This window comes from Pelophylax lessonae, assembly GCF_965119305.1.
Source record: "Pelophylax lessonae genome assembly, chromosome: 2".
NCBI classification, from domain to species: Eukaryota; Metazoa; Chordata; class Amphibia; order Anura; family Ranidae; genus Pelophylax; species Pelophylax lessonae.
This window is the reverse complement of record NC_138769.1, coordinates 729405409-729429588: the sequence shown is the minus strand read 5'-3', so window position 1 is coordinate 729429588 and position 24180 is coordinate 729405409. Positions and strand designations below refer to the sequence as shown.

At 45.0% G+C, this 24180-nt stretch overlaps 1 protein-coding gene across 1 annotated transcript in view; it reads left to right on the top strand.

Moving 5' to 3' along the window:
• Nucleotides 1-262: 262 nt before the first annotated feature.
• The window catches only part of LOC309548319 (transient receptor potential cation channel subfamily M member 2-like), a gene marked incomplete at both ends in the record, with an annotated part of 196068 nt that continues 172150 nt past the window's right edge, over nucleotides 263-24180 (top strand). Inside the window, 5 exon segments of the mRNA XM_082248258.1 lie at nucleotides 263-324; nucleotides 2564-2729; nucleotides 6830-7000; nucleotides 7004-7010; nucleotides 17865-18025. Coding sequence (XP_082104384.1) covers nucleotides 263-324; nucleotides 2564-2729; nucleotides 6830-7000; nucleotides 7004-7010; nucleotides 17865-18025 — 567 coding nt within the window.

Sequence of the window (24180 nt, the reverse complement as noted above, 5' to 3'; positions counted from 1 at the left end):
AAGATTGGGACTTTAAGGGTCCTTTCACACGACCGCTCCGATCAGATCCGCCTGTCAGTTTTTTAGGCGGATCTGATCAGATGCTCCCCTATGGGGCAGCGGATGTCAGCGGAGACATGTCCGCTGACACCCACTGCCATCTGCATCCGATCCTGTCCGTGAAATCCAGACGGAAGGAAACCCGTCTAGAGGCTAGTGAGAATACCCGTAGTGTATATATACACACACAACATGTAGTATGATATGTGATTCTCTAGGTTCCATGGGTATCTCCCAGGCTGGTCTGGGAAGAGATGCGGTTGGAATTGAGCCCTCCAGTGGCATGTATCCCAAGCATGCCCTTGTATAGCGAATGACAGCCCAATGGAAGGCTTTGGTGAGTTTGTTCAATAAAGAGTTCCAGATCTCATACAACCTATTGTTGGCTAGTCTTGTATGTAGGGTGGCTATAATATCTGATATCTATGTTTAAGACTGGAGGAAGCAATATACTGTAGGAAGAACACAAGCACACTGTGGGTCAGTTCCTTCACACTCTCCCTCCTCATTGGCTGAGAAAGCAATGAGAGCTATTGGCTCCCTCTGCTGTCTATCACAGCCAGTAAACCAAGAAGAAGAGAGGGGGCAGGGCCAAGCTGCAGCTTTGTGAGTGAATGGAAATGCAGAGCGCCCCCTATGCAAACTGTTTGCTCTGGGGACACTTGGCAGAAGGGAGGGACGAGGAGCACCAGCAGGGGACTCAAAATGAAGAGGATCGGAGCTGATCTGTGCAAAACTGCTGTATATGTAACATGTTTTATTAAAAAATAAAAAACCTTTTCTTTAATATCACTTTAATTAGGATGCTTAATCAGGGCAGGGTGAAATGCGTTGGAGGCATGGCTTTGGCTGAGGCAGGTTTCACCTGTTTACTAATGGCTTTTTTAGGAGTGCGGTGTTAAAGACCTTTCTCTATGCATATCCATAGCAGGGCTCACATTTTCAAGTCCTGAGCTACTAGCCAGGCCTTATGAGTTACTAACCACCAGTTTCCCCTCCCCTAATTCCGCCACTAAATATCAATAATAATTACCAGCAGCATAGATGTCAGTGGACACAATTATAACCCCCAGCATTGGTGTCAGTGGATGCCATAATAACCCCCAACACAGGTATCAGAGGATGCATTAATAACCCCCCCCCCCCCATTGATGTAGATGGACGCATTAATAACCCCAACACAGGTATCAGAGGACACACAAATAACCCCCAACACAGCTGTCATTGGATGCATTATTAACCCCAGCATTGATATCAGTGGATGCAATAATAACCCCCAACACTGGTGTCCGAGGACGCATTAATAACTCCCAGCATTGATGTCCTTTTTGAAAAAAAAAATTGTGTCCCTCGATGTAAATCCATCATCAATCACGGCGCCCACCGGACCCGAACAATAGAAAAAGAATAAACGCTCTCACCTCTTGGGAGGCCTCCTGGGGTATGCCCGCTCTGTGCTTCGCCATTTCTTATTTATGCAAGAGGGGGGTTACCCGGCTACATCACCCGGTGGCACCCCCCCCCCTTCTGAAGTCATGTGACATCACGTTAGGGCCTGGTATGGACTCGGGGAGGACCCCATGCTGTTTTTTTTTTCTTTATTCTTTCAATAGCTGGGTGTCGGCAATTGTAACCGCGAGTCATTTTAAATGGGATTTGAATCTTTTTCCTGTAGCATGTTTTATGCATGCTACAGATGTGTCACTTTACAGGCACTTTGAGGGGACCCCCTAGGCACTATACGTAAAATAATTTTTCATTTTTATTGTTGCACAAAATTAAATTCACTGCTCCTGAAAAAATTATTGTTTTTTTTTTAAATGTTATTGATAAATGTCCCCAGTGCGGTTTCCAGACCTCCATACCCCTTTATTGCTAATTACTTTCAGGTGCCTCTCGTAAAATTAGAATATCATTAAAAAGTTAATTTATTTCAGTAATTCAATTCAAAAAGTGGAACTCATATATTTTATATAGATGCGTTACATACAGAGTGATATTTCAAGCATTTCTTTCTTTTCATTTTGATGATTATGGCTTACAGCTAGTAAAAACCAGAAATTCAGTATCTCAGAAAACCTGCATATTACATAATAAATAAGGATTTTTAACACAGAAATGTTGGCTTACTAAACAGTATGTCCATGTACAGTATAGTATGCACTCAGTACTTGGTCGGGGGTCCTTTTGCATGAATTACTGCATCAATGCAGCCTGGTGGGGAAGCGATCAGCCTGTGCCACTGCTGAAGTGTTATGGAAGCCCGGGTTAAAATTCCACTGCCATGATGACCAATGCAAGGTGTGCATGGGGGGGGGGGGGGGTTAACATTAGCTTCTTTTAAGATCAATGCATGTGGTGGATGGGGGGGGGGGGAATTTTGAGGGTTGTCTATAGGATCCGATACATTTATTATTTGTTGTGTGGTGGAAAAGGTCTTCAGTTCTGGGTTCAAATTTTCCATTTAAATATAGCAATCAAATTATGCTGAAAATATTTTATAGATGTTCTATTGCTCACTTAGGGAAACCTGTGGATGTGGTTACACCAGAGAAACCCATTTCAATGACACCTCAGATCCTAGTTTGCCACCTGAAACCACTTGGGACCCTCAGGAACATGTCAAAGAATTCCCTAGTGACTCACATGGTGACATGACATTTACAGGAACCACCAGGACCCGGGCAAAGGTAAGCTTGTTGGGTGGTGAAGCACATTACTGTATGCAGTAGAGGATTAGACTGCCGTTGGCCACATTTTATCATTAAGGATGGGCAAACGGTTTGGGCCAAACATTTGCCTGTTCGGCTACTCGCCGAACACCCTCGTCTTTAACAACCGTTGAGTCATCAGCTGTCAATGGGGTTTCCCCGCTGACCGCTTAATAAAAAATAAAAAAAAAGTGCTGGTAAAAAAATAAAGAAAAAAAATGGCACCCCCCCCCCCTCAAATCCATACCAGACCCTTCTCTGAGCATGCAGGCTGGCAGGTCAGGAAAGGCGAGGGGACGAGCGAGTGCCCCCTCCTGAACCATACCAGGCCACATGCCCTCAACATGGGGGGGGGGTGTGCTTTGGGGCGGGGGTGTTCTGCTCCCCCACCCCAAAACACTTTGTCTCTATGTTGATGGGGACAAAGGCCTATTCCTTGTAACCCCCAGCTGAGGTTGTTGGGATCTGCAGGCACGGGGCTTTTTGGAGTCTGGAAGCCCCCTTTAACAAAGAGGCCCCCAGATTCCCCCCCCCCCCCCAGGTAAATGGGTATCAGGTACATCATACCCCTACCCAACCACCAAAAAAGTGTCAAAAAGTAATAACTACAAAAAAACGGTTTTGATAAGTCCTTTTTGAAAAAAAAAATAGCGTCCCTCGATGTAAATCCATCATCAATCACGGTGCCCGTCGGACCTGAAAAATAGAAAAAATAAACGCTCTCGCCTCGTGGGAGGCCTCCCAGCATATGCCTGCTCTGTGATTCGATATTTCTAAAAAATGCAAGAGGCGGGGCCACCCTGTTACGTCACCCGCCCCTTCTGTTGTCATGTGACATCACGTTAGGGCCTGGTATGGACTGGGAGGGACCCCATGACATTTTTTCTTTCTTTTTTAAATAGCTGGGTTCCGGCAATTGTAACTGCGAGTCATTTTAAATTTGATTTGAATTGTTTTTTTTAATTTTTTTTAGGAAATTTAATTTTTGCTGTAGCATGATTTATGCATGCTACAGATGTGTCACTTTATAGGCACATTAAGGGGACCCCCTAGGCACTATACGTAAAGGAATTTTTCGTTTTTATTGTTGCACTTTAGGCATAATTAAAATCACTGCTCCTGAAAAAAACAGTTGTTTTTTTTTTTTTAAATGTTAGTTATTGATACATGTCCCCCAGGGCAGTACCTGGACCCCCATACCCCTTTTATTGCCAACTACTTGCATTTACAGGTGCATCTCATACAATTAGAATATCATCAAAACAATACCTTATATTGGTAATTCAATTCAAAAAGTAAAACTCATATATTTTATATAGATGCGTTACACATATAGTGATATTTCAAGGATTTCATTTATTTTGATAATTATGGCTTACAGCTAGTGACACCCAAAAATTCGGTATCTCAGAAAATCAGAATATTTCATAAGACCAATAGTATGCACTCAATACTTGGTCGGGGCTCCTTTTGCAAGAATTACTGCATCAATGCGGCATGGCATGGAAGTGATCAACCTGTGGCACTGCTGAGGTGTTATGGAAGCCGAGCTTTCTTTGATAGTAGCATTCAGCTCATCTGCATTGTTGGGTCTGGTGTCTTTCATCTTCCTCTTGACAATACCCCACAGATTCTCTTTGGGGTTTAGGTTACATAGTTACATAGTTACATAGTAGGTGAGGTTGAATAAAGACAATAGTCCATCCAGTTCAACCTGTGTAGGTGTGTGTGGCTGTAATCATCTCACATAGCCCTTAATGTCCTGATCCTTGAGATGTAAGTCTAAGAGTCTTTTGAAAGCCACCATACTTCCCGCAGAAACCACCTCTTGTGGTAGAGAATTCCACAATCTTGTAGCCCTAACAGTAAAGAACCCCCCACGTTGCCTGAGGTTAAAACGCTTCTCCCCTATTCGCATTGTATGCCCTCGAGTCCTCATGCAATCCCTTTGAATGAACAGCTTTTTTTCTAAGCTGAGATCCCCATTAAGATATTTATAAATTGCTATCATGTCCCCCCTCAGATGTCTCTTCTCCAGGGAGAATAAATCGAGCGATTGCAGACGCTCTTCATAGTTAAGGTCCTCCAATTCCCTAATCAGTTTACTTGCCCTTCTCTGGACTCCAGCTCCAACACATCCCTCCTGAGGACTGGCGACCAGAACTGGACAGAATATTCCAGATGCGGTCGGACCAGAGTTTTATAAAGTGGAAGGATTATAGTCTTATCTCTGGAATACATCCCTTTCTTTATGCATGCTAATAATCTGCTGGCTTTGGCAGCTGCCGCTTGACATTGCATGCTGTTGCCTAATCTATCATCAACCAAGACTCCCAGATCTTTCTCCATTTTTGATTCCCCCAAGGGTTCCCCTCCTAACGTGTATTGTGTTTTTATGTTTTTAGTCCCCAAGTGCAAAACCTTACACTTCTCCACGTTAAACCTCATTTGCCATGTCGTTGCCCACTCCGTTATTTTGTCCAGGTCATTCTGTAGGATATCTGCTTCATGCTGTGCAGTTATTGCCCTGCCCAATTTTGTGTCATCTGCAAAAACTGATAACGAACTACTGATCCCGTCCTCAATGCTGTTTATGAATAAATTGAACAAGGTTGGTCCCAGGACTGAGCCCTGGGGCACCCCGCTTACTACCTCAGACCAGTCTGAGTATGCGCTGTTTATTACCACCCTTTGGACACGCCCTTTTAGCCAGTTCCGTATCCAAGAGCAAACCCTGCTGTCAATACCTGCAGACCTTATTTTATAAATTAAGCGCTTGTGGGGAACTGTATCAAACGCCTTAGCGAAATCCAAGGTGAGGCGAGTTTTCTGGCCAATCAAGCACAGTGATACCATGATCATAAAACCAGGTATTGATACTTTTGGCAGTGTGGGCAGGTGTCAAGTCCTGCTGGAAAATGAAATCAGCATCTCCATTAAGCTGGGCAGCAGAGGGAAGCATGAAGTGCTGTAGAATTTCCTGGTAAAAGGCTGCGCTGAATTTTGACTTGATAAAACACAGTGGACCAACACCATCAGATTGCATGGATCCCCAAATCATCACTGACAATGGAAAATGTTGCATTTCATTTGGAAATCAAGGTCCCCAAGTCTGGAGGAAGAGTGGAGAGGCACAGAATCCAAGTTGCATGAGGTCCAGTGTGAAGTTTCTACAGTCAGTTATGATTTGAGGAGCCATGTCATCTGCTGGTGTTGGTCCACTGTGTTGTATCAAGTCCAAAGTCAGTGCAGCCCTCTACTAGGAAATTCTAGAGCACTTCCTGCTTCCCTTGGCTGACCAGTTTATGGAAATGCTGATTTAATTTTCCAGCATAACTTGGCATCTGCCCACACTACCAAATGTATCTTTGTACTTGATTGGCCAGCAAATTCACCTGACCTAAACCCCATAGAGAATCTGTGGGGTATTGTCAAGAGGAAGATGACACCAGACCCAACAATGCGGATGATCTAAAGGCCGCTTTTAAAGAAACCTGGGCTTCCGTAACACCTCAGCAGTGCTACAAGTTGATCGCCTCCATGCCACGCCACATTGATGCAGTAATTCAAGCAAAAGGAGCCCCGACCATGTATTGAGCGGATACTATTCTGTACATGGACATACTTTTCAGTAAGCCAACAATTCTGTATTTTTTTATTGGTGTTCTGTAATATTCTAATTTTCTGAGATACTGAATCTTGGGTTTTCACTAGCTGTAAGCCATAATCACCAAAATTAAAATAAAGAAATGCTTAAAAGATATCACTCTGTGTGTAACACATCTATATAAATATATATGAGTTTCACTTTTTGAATTGAATTACTGAAATAAATTAACTTTTTGTTGATATTCTAATTTTATGAGATGCACCTGAGATGCAAGCCTTCAAAATGGGCACTTTTGATTTTTCCTATAGACTTCAATGGGGTTCACCGTTCAGGTTGGAACATTTCCCCTGTTCGGGATTTCTGCTGTGAACCAAACAGGGGGGTGTTCGGCCCATCCCTAGTTATCATATTAATGGTTAGGTTTAAACATCTTGCTGTATAAGTGACTTTAGGCTCTATTTCTCAACAGTATGTGCGAGCATCCTGCGACACTCATCCCAGCAAACTGTTTGAGCTGATGACGGAGCAGTGGAAGCTTTGTGTACCAAGTCTCCTCATATCTGTGACAGGGGGAGCCAAAAACTTCAACATCAGTTCAAGGCTGAAGACTCAGTTTAGTCGGGGCCTAGTGAAGGCTGCATAAAGCACAGGTAACGGGGCTTCTACAATGGCCATCCTTCTCTGTCACTGCTGTCTTCACTTGTAAATTGTAATGCTTGGCAGAAACACTTTAATGATCATGGTTTGCAGTGGCTGTTGAGGAACGTAGAGGATATTTTAAGGCAATGTTTAACTTTGCTGGTTAAAAATGGCCACAAACAGAACTGAAACTTGAGGCTTAAAGTAGTCCTCTCTGTAACTTTTCAAGACTATACAAATCAACTCCGACGTTTCACAATATACAACAATAGTGTCGTCTTATCAGAAACGCTCCTTTTATAAATAAAAAAACGTCTTACCAATTTAATTTCCAACATTTTATGAAAAATATATAGCATACCATGAAATAGTACAGAGAACAATACTATAACAATATAACCTCTTATAACAAGTCGACAAGCCATAATAAGTGTATAAAAGTTGGCAAAATCGCTATATAGCATCAAAAAGTAAACATCAGGTAGTGGCTCTATAGAATTCCATGTACCAAGGGACTAATGAGACGTACTTAAGAGAGTTGAGTAAATGTGGGTAATGGTGTGATCATAGATTAGGGCCTTGAACAGGCAAGAGTTCTTCATTAATGTGGGGATTCCACTGTTAACGGAGTTAAGGACTCTAAAAAAGTGAGCTGTAAAGTGTGCATGGAATATGTGTAGTTATCAAGAGAGAGTGCTACACTTGATTACTAGGACGAGCGTTGTCAACCATTATATGCATCTCTGTCTAGCTTATGCAATGTGGTAATGGTAAGTCTAATTATTGTGTGGGTCTGAAAGCGTTATAGGGGAAGAAGGGTGGAGTAGGGGGTGGTTGGTTGGGTGGGGAAAAAAGAGGGTCCAAGAAGGAAAGAGGGGGAAAGAGTGAAAGGAGAGAGAGAGGAGAGAAAGAAAAAAAAAAAAAAGGGGGGGGGGACTCCGCCTCCTGCTCTAGAAGAACCCGTAGTGTTGTGAAAAAATCCAGAGGCAGGGTATGTGATAATACAAAAAAAGCGTATGTGATACCTGGGGAAGCAATGTTGTGGAATGTAGCATGATTGTTTAATGCCATAGGTTACATGGTTGTGGATCCGCATCGCGCAAAGGATAAACTAGAACATGAGGGACATTTCTATTATAGCGGCAGGGTAAACATTTACTGAACCAGACGTGCATATGCGGCGGTTGTCTTGAAGTGCCTAACGTCTTACCAATTTACTTCTCTTTTTCAGACAGAGATAGGAAAAATAGGTGACATTTCTATGCAAGTTAATTTTTCATAAACAAAGGATGAACCAGCACCACACCAAGAAAACCCAAAAAACTATGTTCATTATGTTCAACTTCCTTGATTTTACAGTATACTATGGGGGAAATTTACTGAAACTGGAGTGCTCCAAATCTGGTGCAGACGCGTATGGTAGCCAATCAGCTTCTTTCTTTAGCATGTTCAATTAAGCTTTGACAAAGAACCCGGAAGCTGTTTGGTTTCTTTGCAGAGCTGCACCAAATTTTGCACTCTCCAGTTTTATTAAATCCCCCCCCCCCCTCCTAATGACCAAATGTTTGTGGGCATCTGACCATTACTTCTATATAGGCTTCTTGGACAACCAGTTTCCAAACCATGATCAAGAACATAGTCGTTTACACCCTCCCCATTGTGCTGTTCTTTTTTTTTTTTTTAATCAATGTTTTATTGGAAATCGAACTCAGTACAAAGTAATACAATTGTTGAGCAATAACATTAGCATACAAACCGCTAATTCAAACTGTAAATAACTCGCGCTCCGATAACCTATGCAGAATGTCGAGGGATTCCATCGACCATAAAAGCATGTTAGAATAAAACGGATATTGAGTAACTTTTTCACTTACATCAGACACAAGGAAGTAGGGGTGGGTGGTAGGGTGAAAGGATTATCTGGCGGGGGGGAGGGGTAGCTGGGGAGTGTTTGAGGGTTCCAGGGGGGGGGGAAGGGGAGAAGGGAGTAAGGGAATAAACAGTACCTCGTGAGTGTTCAAGACTGCAAAATGGCTACAGGTATCTTATATGTATACGACAGTTCTACCTCTACACCATATGAAGCACATATAGAGACACCATTGCTGCCAAGCACACCAACATATGCAATACCGGTAACGTGTAATAAAGTGTAACCGTATGAGTGTGGGCAATTGTCCACCAAGTCAGTATTGGGGTCTCAGATCAGTTCAAAGGGAATGTGAGAGGCCCTGCAGGAGAAGAGGGATTGGGTGTCGGTAGGTTCCACTTGCGATCTATGATCGATCGGGTCAGGCGAGGATCCAATGTGGGTCCCACCAGTTCAATGTTTCTTGAGATCAGAGGAAAAGTTCAGCAATAGTGGGGGCGGTGTCCGACATCCAGTGGCGCAGAATCAATCTGCGGGCTGCCATCAGGCATTTGACCAACCATGGCTTGAATTGTGCTATGCTGTTCCTGGAGTCTTTTGGCATTGGTAGACTTTCCGGATCTAGGCAATTGAACACGAGTGGGAAGATGTCTTCGGGGATGGACACCCCCAACGTTTTGGTTATGTAGCGTAATGTTTTGTCCCAGAAAGATGATACCTGCGGACAAAGCCACAGCTTATGCAGTAGAGAAGGATAACGTTCTTTGCAGAGAGTGCATAGATGATGTGCTGGGTCTTTCGACCATCGGATGTGAGGATAGTATGCTCCATGGAGAATTTTAAACTGCTTCTCCCTCCAGAATTCACAGGTTAAATGTTGTCGAGTTGTCAGGTAGCCCTTCAAGATCCTGGATTGAGCATCAGGCGAATTGAGCAGTTTATTCCAGGATTTAGCGACTGAGTGCACAGACCCCCGATAGAGTTCTTGGAGGAGTGGCTTATACAACTGCGATATCCTGTGTTTGGCCTGTAGAATCCATTGGTCTATCAGGATGGGGCGGAATCGTAATGATGATGTGCGACACAAATCATTTACATAGCTTATACATTGCCTGAAATACAAATAGTGGCCTTTCGGCAAATCGTGTGTCTTGGCAAATGAGTCATAATTTAAAGGGATCCCAGTATCCACGTCAAAAAGCTGCACCATCCATTTTATTCCCCTTTGGGACCAGGCCCCATATGCCGAATGTTGCTGCGCCTGTGGGAAGCCAGGATGGTTATGGATGGGAAGATGTCTAGACAAGCGTTGGGAAGACCCCAACCTCTTCCTCGCCTCTCTCCAAGCTGCCACCGTATCTCTAATCAGGATATTGTGACGGAGAGCGTTGGGGACATCCCCTGTCCCACAGTGCAGCAACGCGACTAAGTCGTGAGGAGCAGCCATTTGGGACTCCAATGAATAATTTGTATACCGCGATTCCCTGCTGATCCAATCCAAACAGCCTCTCAGAAGGCACGCAAGGTTGTAAATCCTTGTGTTAGGAAGATCAACCCCCCCCCTCCCTCCTTGACATATGCAGCTTGTTGAGGGAGTTTCCCATGCCAAACAAAACAAGACACTGCTTTGTGGAGTCTATTAATATCCGAGTGTTTTAGTAAAATTGGGATCGTCTGCATAGGATATAAAAGTTTCGGGAAGGTGGTCATTTTATACAGGTGGCACCTGCCAAACAAGGAAAGTGGCAAGTTAGCCCAGGATTTTAACTCGGCTACCATCTTGTCAAGTACCGGTGTAAGTTTAAGCGGTATATGGTGGAGGGAAAGCGCCCTATTTTGACTCCCAAATAGGTAATGTGTGTGGTTGCTATATGCAGGCTTGACGCCGCTGCCCACTGTGGAGTGCACGTCGTGTTCAGGGGTAATATTTCGCTTTTGTGGAAGTTGATACGGAGACCCGAGCACAATCGGTAGTCTGCGAAAATGGCCTGGATCAAGGGGAGGTCGTGACCTGGATCCGACGTAAAAATAAGCACATCGTCCGCAAACATAGCGGTGCGCAATTCCTCCGCTCCCACTCGTATGCCTCGAAGATCGGGATGTGAAAGCAGATATCTGGAGAGGGGTTCCAGGGCTAGATTGAACAGTAGAGGCGAGAGTGGGCACCCCTGCCTCGTCCCCTTGAACAGTCGGAACGAGGGAGAGATGTGTCCCGCTACCACCACCTGCGCCTGCGGACTCGCGTACATCATCCTAATTAAGTGCAAAAATTTGCCCGAAAGGCCTACTTTGGCGAGGACTCGATCCAGCCATTGGATATTCACGTTATCAAAAGCCTTTTCGGCATCGAGAGTGATTATCGCCGCGTCCGTGCTCGGGTCTGCCTTGGAAGCCTCTAAAGCCAACAATACCTTCCTAATATTTGATGTTGCAGATCTGCCTTTTGTGAACCCTGATTGCGTGGGATGAATAATAGAGGGCATTATGGACGCCAATCTGTCCGCCATTCATTTGGAAAGCAGCTTGGAGTCCACGTTGAGAAGCGAAATTGGCCTGTAGGAGCCGGGGTCTAGAGGGTCTTTCCCTTTCTTATATATCAATTTTATATGGGCTTGATGGCCCGTGGGGAGGTAAGGGTTGTCGTCCAATATATGATTGTACACTAATTGCAGCGTCGGGGCGACCGTGTCGGCCGCTAACTTATAAAAATCCGGGGTGTATCCGTCGGGGCCGGGGGACTTGCCTGACGTGAGAGATTTTATACCCTTGGTAATTTCCTCTAGCGAAAGAGGCTCATTCAATTGTGAAAGTTGTTCCCGAGTGACCTGCGGGAGGGGGACCTTAGAAAGCCAGTCCGAGGCAGTATCCTCGTCCATATGCTCCTGGCTGTATAAAGATTGATAAAATTTTTCAAAGACGTCATTTATGCCTTTGGGGTCCTCTACCCTGTTACCGTCGGCATCTCTAAGAGCAGAGACTTGTGTCGTGGTAAAGGGTCCTCTACAGAGAGAGGCTAGCAATTTGCCTGATTTATCCCCGAAGGAGTGATACTTCCAATCCTGGTGCGATTTGTAGAGTAATTCCCGTTTCGTCGCCCAGCCGTCGAAAGCTGCCTTGGCCTTGCGCCATCGTTCTCTGTTTTCCTCGGTGTTTCTCGAGTTTAACGCAGATTGCGCGCCTCTCAGCAGGGAGCTGGCTGTCATAAATTCTTTGGCGATAGTCTTTTTGTACGCAGCAGCGTAAGATATAATACGTCCTCTGAGCACGGCTTTCCCCGACTCCCACAAGAGTACGGGGGAGACCGTCGGCGAGTCATTGAGGAGTACATAATCTGCCCAGACCTCCCTGATGAGTGAGGCCATTCCAGGATCTTTATTTAGGAAGGAGGGGAACCGCCAGCATTTAGCAGCAGCAACCGTCGAGTAGATCGTGAGGTTAACCGAAACCGGGGCGTGATCAGATACGGTTATGTCGTGTATTCGCGGAGTGACCGTATAGGGGAGCATTTTAGGGTTGGCAAAAATGTAATCAATTCTCATAAGCGTGTGATGGGGGTTTGAGAAGAAGGAATATTCCTTGCCCTCTGGGTTATTAAGTCTCCAAACATCTGAGAGTTGGATACTATCCGCAAAATCCCTCAGCAGAGGGGAGTGACGTGGGGGTCTGGGTAAATGTGTGTCCTTCGCTGAGGACCTATCCTCCAAGGGGTGCATCAGCGTGTTGAAGTCACCTGCCACCAGAAGTGGGAGATGTAGGTACGGGGCTATCGTGCGAGTAACTGACTGGAAGAAAGATTCAGTGGGAGCATTGGGAGCATAAATCCCGGCCAACGCCCATTCATGAAGGGCGGTCGCCAGGTGCAACACAACCACCCGGCCAGCATCATCCGTAACACATGATTTTACAATTGTGTTAGAATTTTTATGTAGGAGTATCATTACGCCCGCCTTCCCCTTGACTGCTGGGGAGCCCAGAACCTGCCCTACCCACAATTTTTTCATGCGATGGAAGTCCTTGGCTTCCAGGTGCATCTCCTGCAGGATCGCAATGTCAGCTTTCAGACGTTTCAGATGTCTGAGCACTGCCATGCGCTTGTTGGGGGATCTGAGGCCCTTAACGTTCCATGAAATCACACTCATGGTGGGTTCCAGGGAACAAGAGCTAGATGCCGGTTAACAATCGCGAGTGTAGGTGTCTCAGGGTGTGTATTTTTGTTGGTCAGCATTGGCGCAGAGGTAGCCGAGTGAAACCAGAATTCAAGCGGTGGTTGAGGTACAAAGGGGGTGTGAGGCATAGGGTATAGCCCAACAGGGGCACAAGGGTATATGGGGAAAAAAGAGCAATCTGAGTTAGCGGACTTCTCTTTTTTCCTCATGGGAGCTCGCTCGCGCATCGGACAGCGTTACCAGACGTAGTCGTCACAGTGCCCCCTCAGCCGGCGACACAAAGGAACACTGTCGGCGGGCATGCAGGTGGACCTGAAAGAGGGTCCCGCACCGACGAAAGGGATCATAGACGACAGTACAAGTAAAGGTGTGCGGGTCGAGCGGTTGTCAATCAGAGCATAAACTGTTAAGCAATAACCATGAAGAAGCATTACAGAGAACATGACACTCATAACCAGCCGTTGGGCTTGAGGGAGGACAGTGACATGTACGGAACACTCGTCCGCGCATGTCAGTGCGTCCCAAACAGGTAACAGAACTCATAGCACAGTGACCAAACCAACAAAGAAAACATAGTATAAACATCATAGGCATATTTACCAATGGTACCTAACGGAATAGTTCGTCACTGGCGAAACACAGGATGATCGCTTTTTGCCTCAGATAAGAGGTGGCGAAGAAAGTGAAAGCTGACATCCAGGGTGCCATCAACGGTATTTGCGTCTGTAAGAGGGACCTGAGACTCGTTGCTTTTTAGCCGGGTCTTTTCTGGGGCTCCGTTGTTCCCGGGCGCCTTGAGGGCGCTGGGGGGAAGGTGTGGAGAGGGGATCCAGCGTGATGTTGAAGTGGCGCTGCAGGAAGTGGTAGGCCTCATCAGGTGTGGAGAAGGACTTCTGTTCGCCAGATGAGTCCGCGAGGCGTAAGATGGCGGGATAAGCCAAAGTAAATTTGATGGATTTCTGGAACAAGGCCTGACAAATTGGCTGAAAAGCTTTCCTGCGACGGGACACCTCCTGGGAGTAGTCTGCAAATATTAAGAGCTTGTGCCGTCAACTTTTAAGGCCTTAGACTTGTGGAAGGATTTCAGAATACTTTGCCGGTCCATATAATTCAGGTACCGCACGATCACAGCGCGAGGTGAGCGTCTGTCATTGGATGGGGCCCCCAGGCGGTGGGCTCTTTCCACCGAGCAGGCTGACTGGATCCCTAGGGCCGTAGGCAGCCGCGAGGAGGCAATATCGCAGAGAACATCAGTCCCATAGGTTTCTGGCAGCCCTATGATTCGGAGGTTATTTCTCCTCGATCTGTTCTCCAGATCGTCCACCTTTTCCAGTAAATACCTTTGGGTCTGCCTGGCTTGCTGATCCATAGCGAAGGATCCCTGCAGCTCATCCTCCAGGTCAGACATCCTGTGTTCCATCTCAGTCAGTCTGTGAGCATGGTCACCGATTTCTTTCCGCAGCTGCGTGATCCCATCCGAGACGGCCCTGTCCACAGCATCTTTGATGGTAGGAGATAGAAGGGTGGCTACTGCCTGGGCTAATGAGGCGATCTGAGCCTCTGGTATAGGGCTGGGTGGCAGACCGGATCCCGCAGTGCCAGTGTGTGAGGCCGTGTCCTCCATGATAATCTCGGAGGAGGCCGCAGTTGAAGCCGGGGGCTTGTTTTGTGGGGGAGGCGGAGCTCCGCCGCGCTGCGGCGGTGCGGATCCGTGTTGGAGAAAGCGATCCATGACCGCTCGGTACCCGGGACGAAATGCGGGTTATGTGCAGCGTCCGCCGGCTCGTTAGGGCTGAGAAAGCTGATTAATTTGCAGGCGATGTCTGGAGCTGGTGTCCCGCGCTGCTGCTTACATGGGCGCCGGAACCGGAAGTCATTGTGCTGTTCTTACAGCATCCACCCTTCTAGGTAGGCTTTCCACAAGATTTTGGAGCATGTTTATGGGAATCTGTTGCCATTCAGCTAAAAGAGCATTTTGTGAGGTTGAATAAGAGGTAGCATTACTGATGTTGGATGAGATGACCTGGCTTACAATCGGCATTCCATTTGATTCCAACGATGTTCAGTAGGTTTGAGGTCAGGGCACTGTACAGACCATTTGAGTTCCTCCACATCAAACCATGTCTTTGTGTGGCTGGCTTTGAACACAGGAGCATAGTCATGCTAGCACAGAAAAGGGTCTTCACAAAACTGTTACTACAAGGTTAGAAGAGCACAAATATCTAAAATGTCTTTGTATGCTGCAGCAGTAACATTACACTTTACTGGAAACCCCTGAACTCAAAAATGTGTACATTTTCTTTTGGCCATACAGTTTAAAGCATTTGTTACCCCAACACTTCATTTTCCTGATATGTGCCTACTGCACCATGTGCTTGCATGAGAAAGTCTCCTGTTCTCTTTGTATTGCTTTGTGTGAATTTCCTTGTGTCCCTGCCAGTCCCTCTGCTTTCTTATTAAACACTGACCACACTACCCGTTACATAGTTACATAGTAGTTGAGGTTGAATAAAGACAATAGTCCATCCAGTTCAACCTGTGTAGGTGTGTGTGGCTGTAATCATTTCTCATACCACTAATGTTCTGATCCTTGAGATGTACCTATGTCCAAGAGTCTTTTGAAAGTAGCCATACTTCCCACAGAAACTACCTCTTGTGGTAGAGAATTCCACAATCTTGTAGCCCTAACAGTAAAGAACCCCCTGCATTGCCTGAGGTTAAAATGCTTCTCCTCTAATCGCATTGTATGTCCTTGCGTCCTCATGCAATCCTTGCGACTGAATCGTTTTTTTTCTATGCTGAGATCACCATTGAGGTATTTGTAAATTGCTATCATGTCCCCTCTCAGGCGTCTCGTCTCCAGGGAGAATAAATCAAGCGATTGTAAATGTTTTTCATTAGTTAAGTTGCCCTTCTCTGGACTCTCTCCAGCTCCAACACATCCCTCCTGAGGACTGGCGACCAGAACTGGACAGAATACTCCAGATGCGGTCGGACCAGAGTTTTATAAAGTGGTAGGATTATAGTTTTATATCTGGAATACACAGGGCTTTTTTTCTCAGAGAATAGGTGCAGGAACTCCTCCTTTCTGGGTATCCCCTTGTCTCCGCCCCTATCAACCTTCGAGCATCGTTCCTTGGTTCCAAACCCAACCCACCTCCCAGTACTGCCCCTTTCAGAGAATATAGAACCAAGTAACATTTGTGGTATAAAGTAATTTGCATGGAATTTGTTAACGATAACAAGAAAAGCAGTAAAATAGATCCCCTGCAGCCAGGAACAATGGATTCCCCCGGCAACAATGGACCACCTGCAACAAAATACCCCCCCCCCCCCCGTCCAGCAACAATAGACCCCCAGAAGCAAAAACAGATCCCTCCCACAGCCAGCATCAATAGACTCTCCAAATTCCTCCCAGCAATAACTGACCACCAGCAACAGCAGTGCCACCTCCAGCAACAATAGATTCCCCACAGCAACAACAGCCCCCCCCCCCCCCGGCAAAAATAGATCCCCTCCAATGACAATAGATCCCCAGCAGCCAGCATCAATAGATCCTGTAGCACACCCCAGCACCCCTTGCCATTACATACATTTAGTGCTGGAGGTGCCGGAACTGCGTTCCCCCGCGTTCCCGCTGAAAAAAAAGCCCTAGGAATACATCCCTTTCTTTATGCATGCTAATATTCTGCCGGCTTTGGCAGCTGCAGCTTGACATCGCATGCTATTGCCTAGTCTATCCTCTACCAAGACTCCCAGATCTTTCTCCATTTTTTATTCCCCCAAAGGTCACCCCCCTAAAGTGTATTGTGCTCTCCTTCTCTAAGCAGGAGAGCCCACTGTGGTCAGTTCTCTAGTTATTCTGGGAGCTCAGTCTGCTCTCCTCCAAAATCAATCGATTCACTGGGAAGCTCAGTGTGATGCTGCTGCTGCTGCTTCTCCTTCTCCTAGCTCTTATGAAGCTGAGAACAAATGGATTGTTGTGATCATTTATAAAAAAGGGAAAACTGTATTTATAAAGTTTTTTTTTTTTATATCAAACTAAAAGTTTTTGCCTTTCCTTTCTATTTTAAACTGAATGGGTTGTTTTACAAGGTGATCACTTACAATTAAAGCGGAGTTCCGGCCACAAAATTGACATGTCGATTTTGGGCCATCCGCTTGCTCTAGCTCACCTGAAAAAGAAATGGGTAGTTAGTATTTTTTTTTTTTTTTTACTTACCTTGTAATTGCAGAAAGAAAATACTCACCTCTCTTCCACTTCCTCCCTCGGCTGCACGGCCCGCGCCGTCACTTCCGCTTTGCAATGATTCCTGGGAGCTGAACGTCAGGAGTCGATGCGACTGCACCGGCCCCCGATGTCAGTTCCGGTGCAGGCGCGTCATACCTTGCTAAACAGCTTCTGGGCATGCCCAGAAGCTGTGCAGGGATGACGCTGCAGACCCGGAAGTGACGGCGGGGCCGGTGCAGTGCATCGTGGGACCAAAGAGGACGGAAGAGGACGCCTAAGAGGATCGCGCTGGCTTTAAGCTGCCCACACCTGAGATGGCAGCGCTGGAGAAGAAATTTTAAAAGTAAGTATTTCTTCTAAAAGGTAAGTGCGAACCGGGACAGATCAGAGGCTATCCATTTTGGAATGCACTAGCCCTGACTGTCCCGGGTGTATGTTCATTGAAAAAAAAAAATTTGTGGCCGGAACTCCGCTTTAAGTAAGGAAATGGGTGATGATTTGGGTGGACACAGAGGATTACAGCGCAGAGAGTGAGGTGACTCCAGGCACTAGGAGTACTTCATTTTTCCTATAGCCAATTTCTCTTTCTTACATACAGGGGCCTGGATCATCACAGGAGGGTCTCATGCTGGGGTCATGAAGCACGTAGGTGAGGCCATACGAGATTTCAGTAGAGGTGAAGAAGACCCTGAGATTGTCCTGATAGGCGTTGCAACCTGGGGCATCGTCCACAACCGACAATCCCTGCTCAGTGAGGCGGTAAGTATAAATATTCTACAGCATTAGAATATTACTTTCATACTCTGTACTAGCTGATCTTACCATAGGTTACAATTTAATCAGCATTTTTCATGACCTTTTACTTTTCTTTATGGAACACAAGTCACAAGATGTAAGAGTTCGGGGAAAGCTAAGTATCTGTTACTCAGTTTAGAAAATCATTTTCCAGTAACATTTGGAGTTTAAAAGCAATTGAATCTTGTGACACAATGCTGCCTGTGTATGGCAGCTACTAGCCTTTACACACAGTGCAGTATCTCTACGAATAAGCTCCGGAATAAAAAGTGATGCGGCTTCCAGCACCAGCTGGAGCAGTTTGTGCATCAAGCTTTTAAGTATACAAAGGGCTTCTAATGGAGATGGCTTCCTTCATTTTCCTTTCATGTCCTATTCGGACCCACATCCAATCACTGTCCAAAGCCTGCCGTCTCAACCTCAGCAACATCTCTAAAATATGCCCCTTCCTAACCAATGACACCGCCAAGCTCCTAGTCCACTTCCTGGTTATCTCTCCCTTTGACTACTGCAACTCCCTTCTCACTGGCTTACCTTTACCTTTAGGCTATCTCCTTTCAGTCCATCATGAATGCTACTGCCTAGACATGTGCAGTTTGTTTCTTTCTGAATTACAATGCGGACGCATTTTCCATTTTCAGAAGTTCGTATGTATCCGAATTTTATAATTTCAAAGAATCCGAAAAATAACAGAAAACAATTCTGACGGAATTTGAATAGTTTTCTAATCAATTTTGAATGGTTTTCGAATTTGAATAGTTTTTGATTTGCTTTCTAATTTCCAAAGAGAATAAATTAGAACAGAAAATAAATGAATTTAATGGAAAATAAATTAATTGAATAGAAAAAAAATAGAATAGAATAAAATAGAAAGAATATAACCACCTTCTGAAATTTGAATTTTGAATATAATACATTTGAATTTGAATAGAATAGAATATAAAATAATAGAAAAGAATAGAATAAACAAATAGAAAAATAATAGAATTCAAAAACCAATTGAATAGAATAGAAAGAATGTAACCATTTTCCAAAATTCAAATAGAATCAATTAAAATTTGAAAAGAATAGGATATAATTGATTAGAATATGAAGATTGTTATAATCTTTCTATTCTATACTGTTGTTTTTTTTTCAATGCTTTTCTGTTATTTTGTATTCTATTCTAATCTTTTATTTTCCATTCAATTCAAATTTGAATTGGTTCTATTTGAATTTGGGAAAATTGTTATATTTTTTTTTTTTGTTCTACTATATTCTTTTCTGTTCTATTATATTTTTTTCTATTCTATTGCTTTATCTTCTTTTCTATTTTATTGTCTTCGGAAATTTGGAAAACAAATCAAAAGTTTTTAGAAAACGTTTCAAATTCGAAAAAGTTTTGAATTTGGAATTGAAAACTTTTTGAACTTAAAAGCTTTTTGAATTTGAAAATTATTTGAAATCGAAAACTATTCAAAACTAATTTGAAAACGATTTGAAGTCGGAAAATTTTAATTGATTTGAATATGAATAAACAAAACAAAATTCGAAAACCAATCAAATGGATTAAACAAACTTAACCAAACCAATTTATGAAAATAGGGAATCGAGACAAAACGAAACAAAGCAAATGTTTCAAAATGATGTAGCACCCTACAAGGTAGGTGCTAGACAAAGTATAGTGGGCCTTGGGCCATGATTTTCAGCTGGGCTGTCATGTCTCCCAGGTGTTACTATTGAGACCGGGGAGTCTCCCCACTGGCTCCATGAGAAGGGTTCTCATTGGGCAGCGGAGGAAACCCAATCAGTGGCACATTCAGGCCTGTATCTACCCCAGAAAGGCAGATTCTGCCGCACAGGATTCTGGGAGTGGGTATAAGTCTGAGGGGAGCGCATGGCGCAGCGTCCCAGGAGGGAGAGTACGGCTGTCTCTTCTCCTGTCAGCAGGATCGGGTGTCCCGGACGGCTTGCCTGAGGTGACGGAGTGAGATGAGCTGCAGAGCGGAGCAGAGGGGGTCTAGTTTCAGGAAAGCATTCCCAGATCGTGAGTACTGTAAACTGCCCCTGGGGGTCTGCCTAGCAGAGGGGACCACTCCGGTTAAGGTCCAAGGGATCCAGGAGCCAGCTAGCTGTAAAAGGGGTGCCAGTGTTGACCCTGAAGTGTAGAGGGGGTGCCTAGTGAGAGGACCCTGAAGTGTAGAGGGGGTGCCTAGTGAGAGCAACCTGAAGTGTAAAGGGGGCGCCAGCGGTTGGGCTCTGAAGAGTTAAAGTGTAAAGTGTGCAATGTGCAGAGTTGAGAGTTGCAGCAGCACAAGCAGTCACAGCTACCTCAGTCAGTGAAGGGCTGGAGGGAGCTGGTTACAGGACTTTTGAGCTAAACCAGAGTGTCAAGAGTCAAGTCTCAGTCTAGCCCAGAACTTTTGAGCTAACCAGATTGTTAAAAGTCAAGTTCAAGCACAAATTCAGCAAGTCTGAATTTTTCAAGCTCCAGCAAGCGTTGGTCAGCATTCAGCTGGTGTTAAGACAGCGCTAACAGGCATTTTTCTGCAAAGTGTCCCAGTTGTACCTACTTGAGCCAGAGGAGTATCCCGCTCATTCCCTTCTCCCATTCCCATTATCAAATAAACAAAACAAACCAAAGATGCCGGAATGGTCGTTGTCTCCAATCTCACACTTGGGTATTCAGCTTAAATGGGCTGAAGTTTTCACCGGTAACAATGGCAGACCCACATCAGGGCCAATGCCTGGAAAACCTGCTACAGTTAGTCAGGTTGAAAAAGACACAAGTCCATCTGGCTCAACCAATAAAAAAAAAAAAAAAAAAAAAACGATATTGCCGATATTTTGGGAAAGTGCTTGTACCGGAGTAATGCCTGCAGCTAGAGGCATCACCCCGGTACCAGCGTCCAAGAGAAGGCTCAATCAAACCCGCATTTGGCTCTGATCGGGTCTCCATTTAAAAAACCCGGAAATGATGTCATCACATCACTTCCAGGTACTCGGCGGCAAATTCAGAAAAATGCGAGCATTCAAAACAGCCAAGCTTGGCGTTTTGAATGCTTTTAAGTGCAGAGGAGGGGTTTGGGGTCTTTTGGACCCCCAGATCCCTCCATCAGAGTACCTGTAAAAAAAAAAAAAAATGTAAATGTCCGAAAATATCGGCCAATATCGGCCGATACCGATATCCGATGACCAAAATATCGGTATCGATACCTGCACTAAAAAAAACGATATCGGTCGATCACTTATAAGAAGTACTGTGCTAAGTTGTGCTTGCTGAGCTGTTCCTGTGCTGAAATTCGCTGGACACTCCTGCATCTGAGAGGTAGGAGGGTGCATTGGCCATAATTCTATGCATTACCAGCTGTTCCAGTGCTTACCCCGAGATGCTTGCTGATGATTTAGGCAGCCATAGCCAAGATCTGCTGAGGAGTCACTAAGAAGGTCGTCATCTCACCTGCTACCAGCATTGGTCAACTACAGAAAACAAAGGCCCCCCCTCCGGTCATCTTGTCAGCCGCTTTTAGAGAACTACAGAGAAATGAGGTAGTGGGAGGGTCACAGACCCACTGTTAAGTTGCATTGTACGTTCATAGACCCCACTCCTGCTGTTGAGTGAGCTGCTCATGCTGTATTGGCCAGGGACAAAACAATACAGTTATTTTATCTGCTCCCCAGCATGCTGATTTTGTGCATACCCTCAGATCTGACTATTGCAACCGTGCCTACCCTTACATCTAACTATTGCCACCAGGCATCTCTTAGCACCTGGCTGCAGCAACTGGGTCTGTATTCTTCTAAGTATTCATCTGCACCTAAGAAGTTCCTTGCTTCCTTAACATCATAAAGTCAATGATTACATGGCGCTCTCTGATGGTGGGTGGCATACCATGAGGTAAAGAGGTAACAATATAGAAAGTAAAAAATGGGTAGAAAAATATAAAAAAGGATGAGGTGGAAGGGGGGAGGGGGCCCACGAAAGCGGCTGCCAGCTGGAGCAAGGAGAGGCTCTGAGGAGAATAAACAAAAAGAAAGCAGCGCCAGCTTAGTGAAGCATAAGGTTTATTAATAAAAAAAACACATAGTGACTTACTCTTAGGTAAGTAAAGGCCGGTTCGGTAGGTAAATGGGATCATCCATCTTTTTGTCCTGGATACCGTTGCAGAAAGGAGGGGTGCAGGGTGCCGGTGGTGCGTGGAGGCTGTTGTCTGGCAGCCTGTCTGATGGTGCTGTGGTGGTGGAGGACTCTCAATGGGGCTCCACTTCCTACTTCCTGTCAGCCCGACATCACTTCCTGTGAGGTGGAGGGAAAGATGGGCGTTGCTAGCTTTCGGAGCATCCGTGCTCCTTCATTAGGCGGTCGCTAGATACATTGCTGCAATACTCAGTTCAATGACATACCTCCACTACCCTGCATGCCAATATTCTTTAAGGGCCTCAACATGGCCAGTAGAAGAGCCACCACAAAGCCTTACTCAAACTACTCTAACCTGAGGGCAGATTTGTGTCTAAATGTTGTTTTTTTTTTGCAGGCCTAAATCTAGCCCTTTTGTTAGAGAGCTCTCAAGCGGCATAGTTGACTACATTGTTTCTCTTGTTTAGTCACTTGGGGTGATGTATCTCATGTGGAGAGCTTCTGTATGTCATTGTGGGGGGGGGGGGGGCGGCACAGTATATGCTGGAGTCTTCTATAAGAGGACCTATAAAGTCAATTGATCAGTCATTATTGTGTTCATGCTAATGATGTTCACGTGCCAATATATTCTGCTATACTTTAATGATCTTAACCTGCCAATACAGTCTGCTTATCTTTTCTAGAGTTGTGAGTCCAATTCTTTTGTTGAGGTTAACAGAAAGATATTCTGGTGGTGTCAGTAAAGGTGAGGCCTCCCTGGGGCTGGACCAGAGCAAAGGTCCAAAATTACTAGTGGCTCCTGCTTAACCCCGAAGATGCCACTGTTTTCTCGTGTCACAAATAAATAGAAGATTCAGCGCTGAATAAATATGAACTCAGACCAGCAGCTAACACTCAAGTGTAATCCAACACCTTCAATAAATTAATATACAATAGTGTAGCGCAGTCCAGTATTGATAATAAATAACAGGCTTAAGTAAAACTTAAAAAGCCAAAAGTATTGTTTTAAAAAACATATATGGATAAAAGAAAGTTCATAAAAGGTGAAAATATAGACGGTAAAGAAACACACAGTCCACTAGTGATCCGGTGAATAGATAATATGTGTGACTTGAGTGCTCATAAAATCCTGTCACCCGGCATTCTCTGCCTCTCACCTCCAGAACTTGACCCCACAGGGTCTAAAAGCATGAATCAATCTCCACGATGTTCAGCAAATGATTTCAATAGAACCGGACCAGAACCTCCAGCATACCGATGTCTCAGAACAGCAGAGGATACACCTTCCCAAAATGCTCCAAAACATATGGATAGAAGAGGAAACAATCTAGTGCTCTCTGTTGCGGTAATGACACTTTATTGGCTCAAAACAATATTGCACTTACATTGAATCCCGATTCAGTAGGCATAGAATTAGCAGAGCATACAGCGTGCTGAGAGGTGCCTGGCTTCCGAGTTGTTAGATGGCCGTAGGACCGTGTGACCAATCCCCCGTACGCGTTACGTCAAGTGGGCATAGACTTCTTCAGCGGGGATGCTGATAGGTCAATGGTCCGGCTCTTTATACTTTACCTGGGCGGCGCCTACTGCGTCATGTCCGGCGTTTCACCATCGCCATGGAGACTATACGTCTCTCTGGACAGGAAGCGGAAAGGCGGGCCCGATCGTGATGTTTACTTAGCAAAGCCACAGCTACGTGTATTGCCATGGAGACGTACACACATCTCCGGTCACGAAAACGATCTGATAATATAATAGGCTATAATACATATATTTAAAGAAATATGTTTTAAAATGTTGCCTCATGTGATTTGTTACAAATACATGGAATTTGCTATTATAAATACATAGAATTTAATCAATCACTGATTTAAAATTATGGTCAATCGGACCTAACGGCCATAATGTCAGCCAGGCACCAGGTGGCAGCACTTTGCCTTCTCACAGGACAGACAATATTAAATGCAATAACTTACATAAAAGCATATATAGACACGTATTA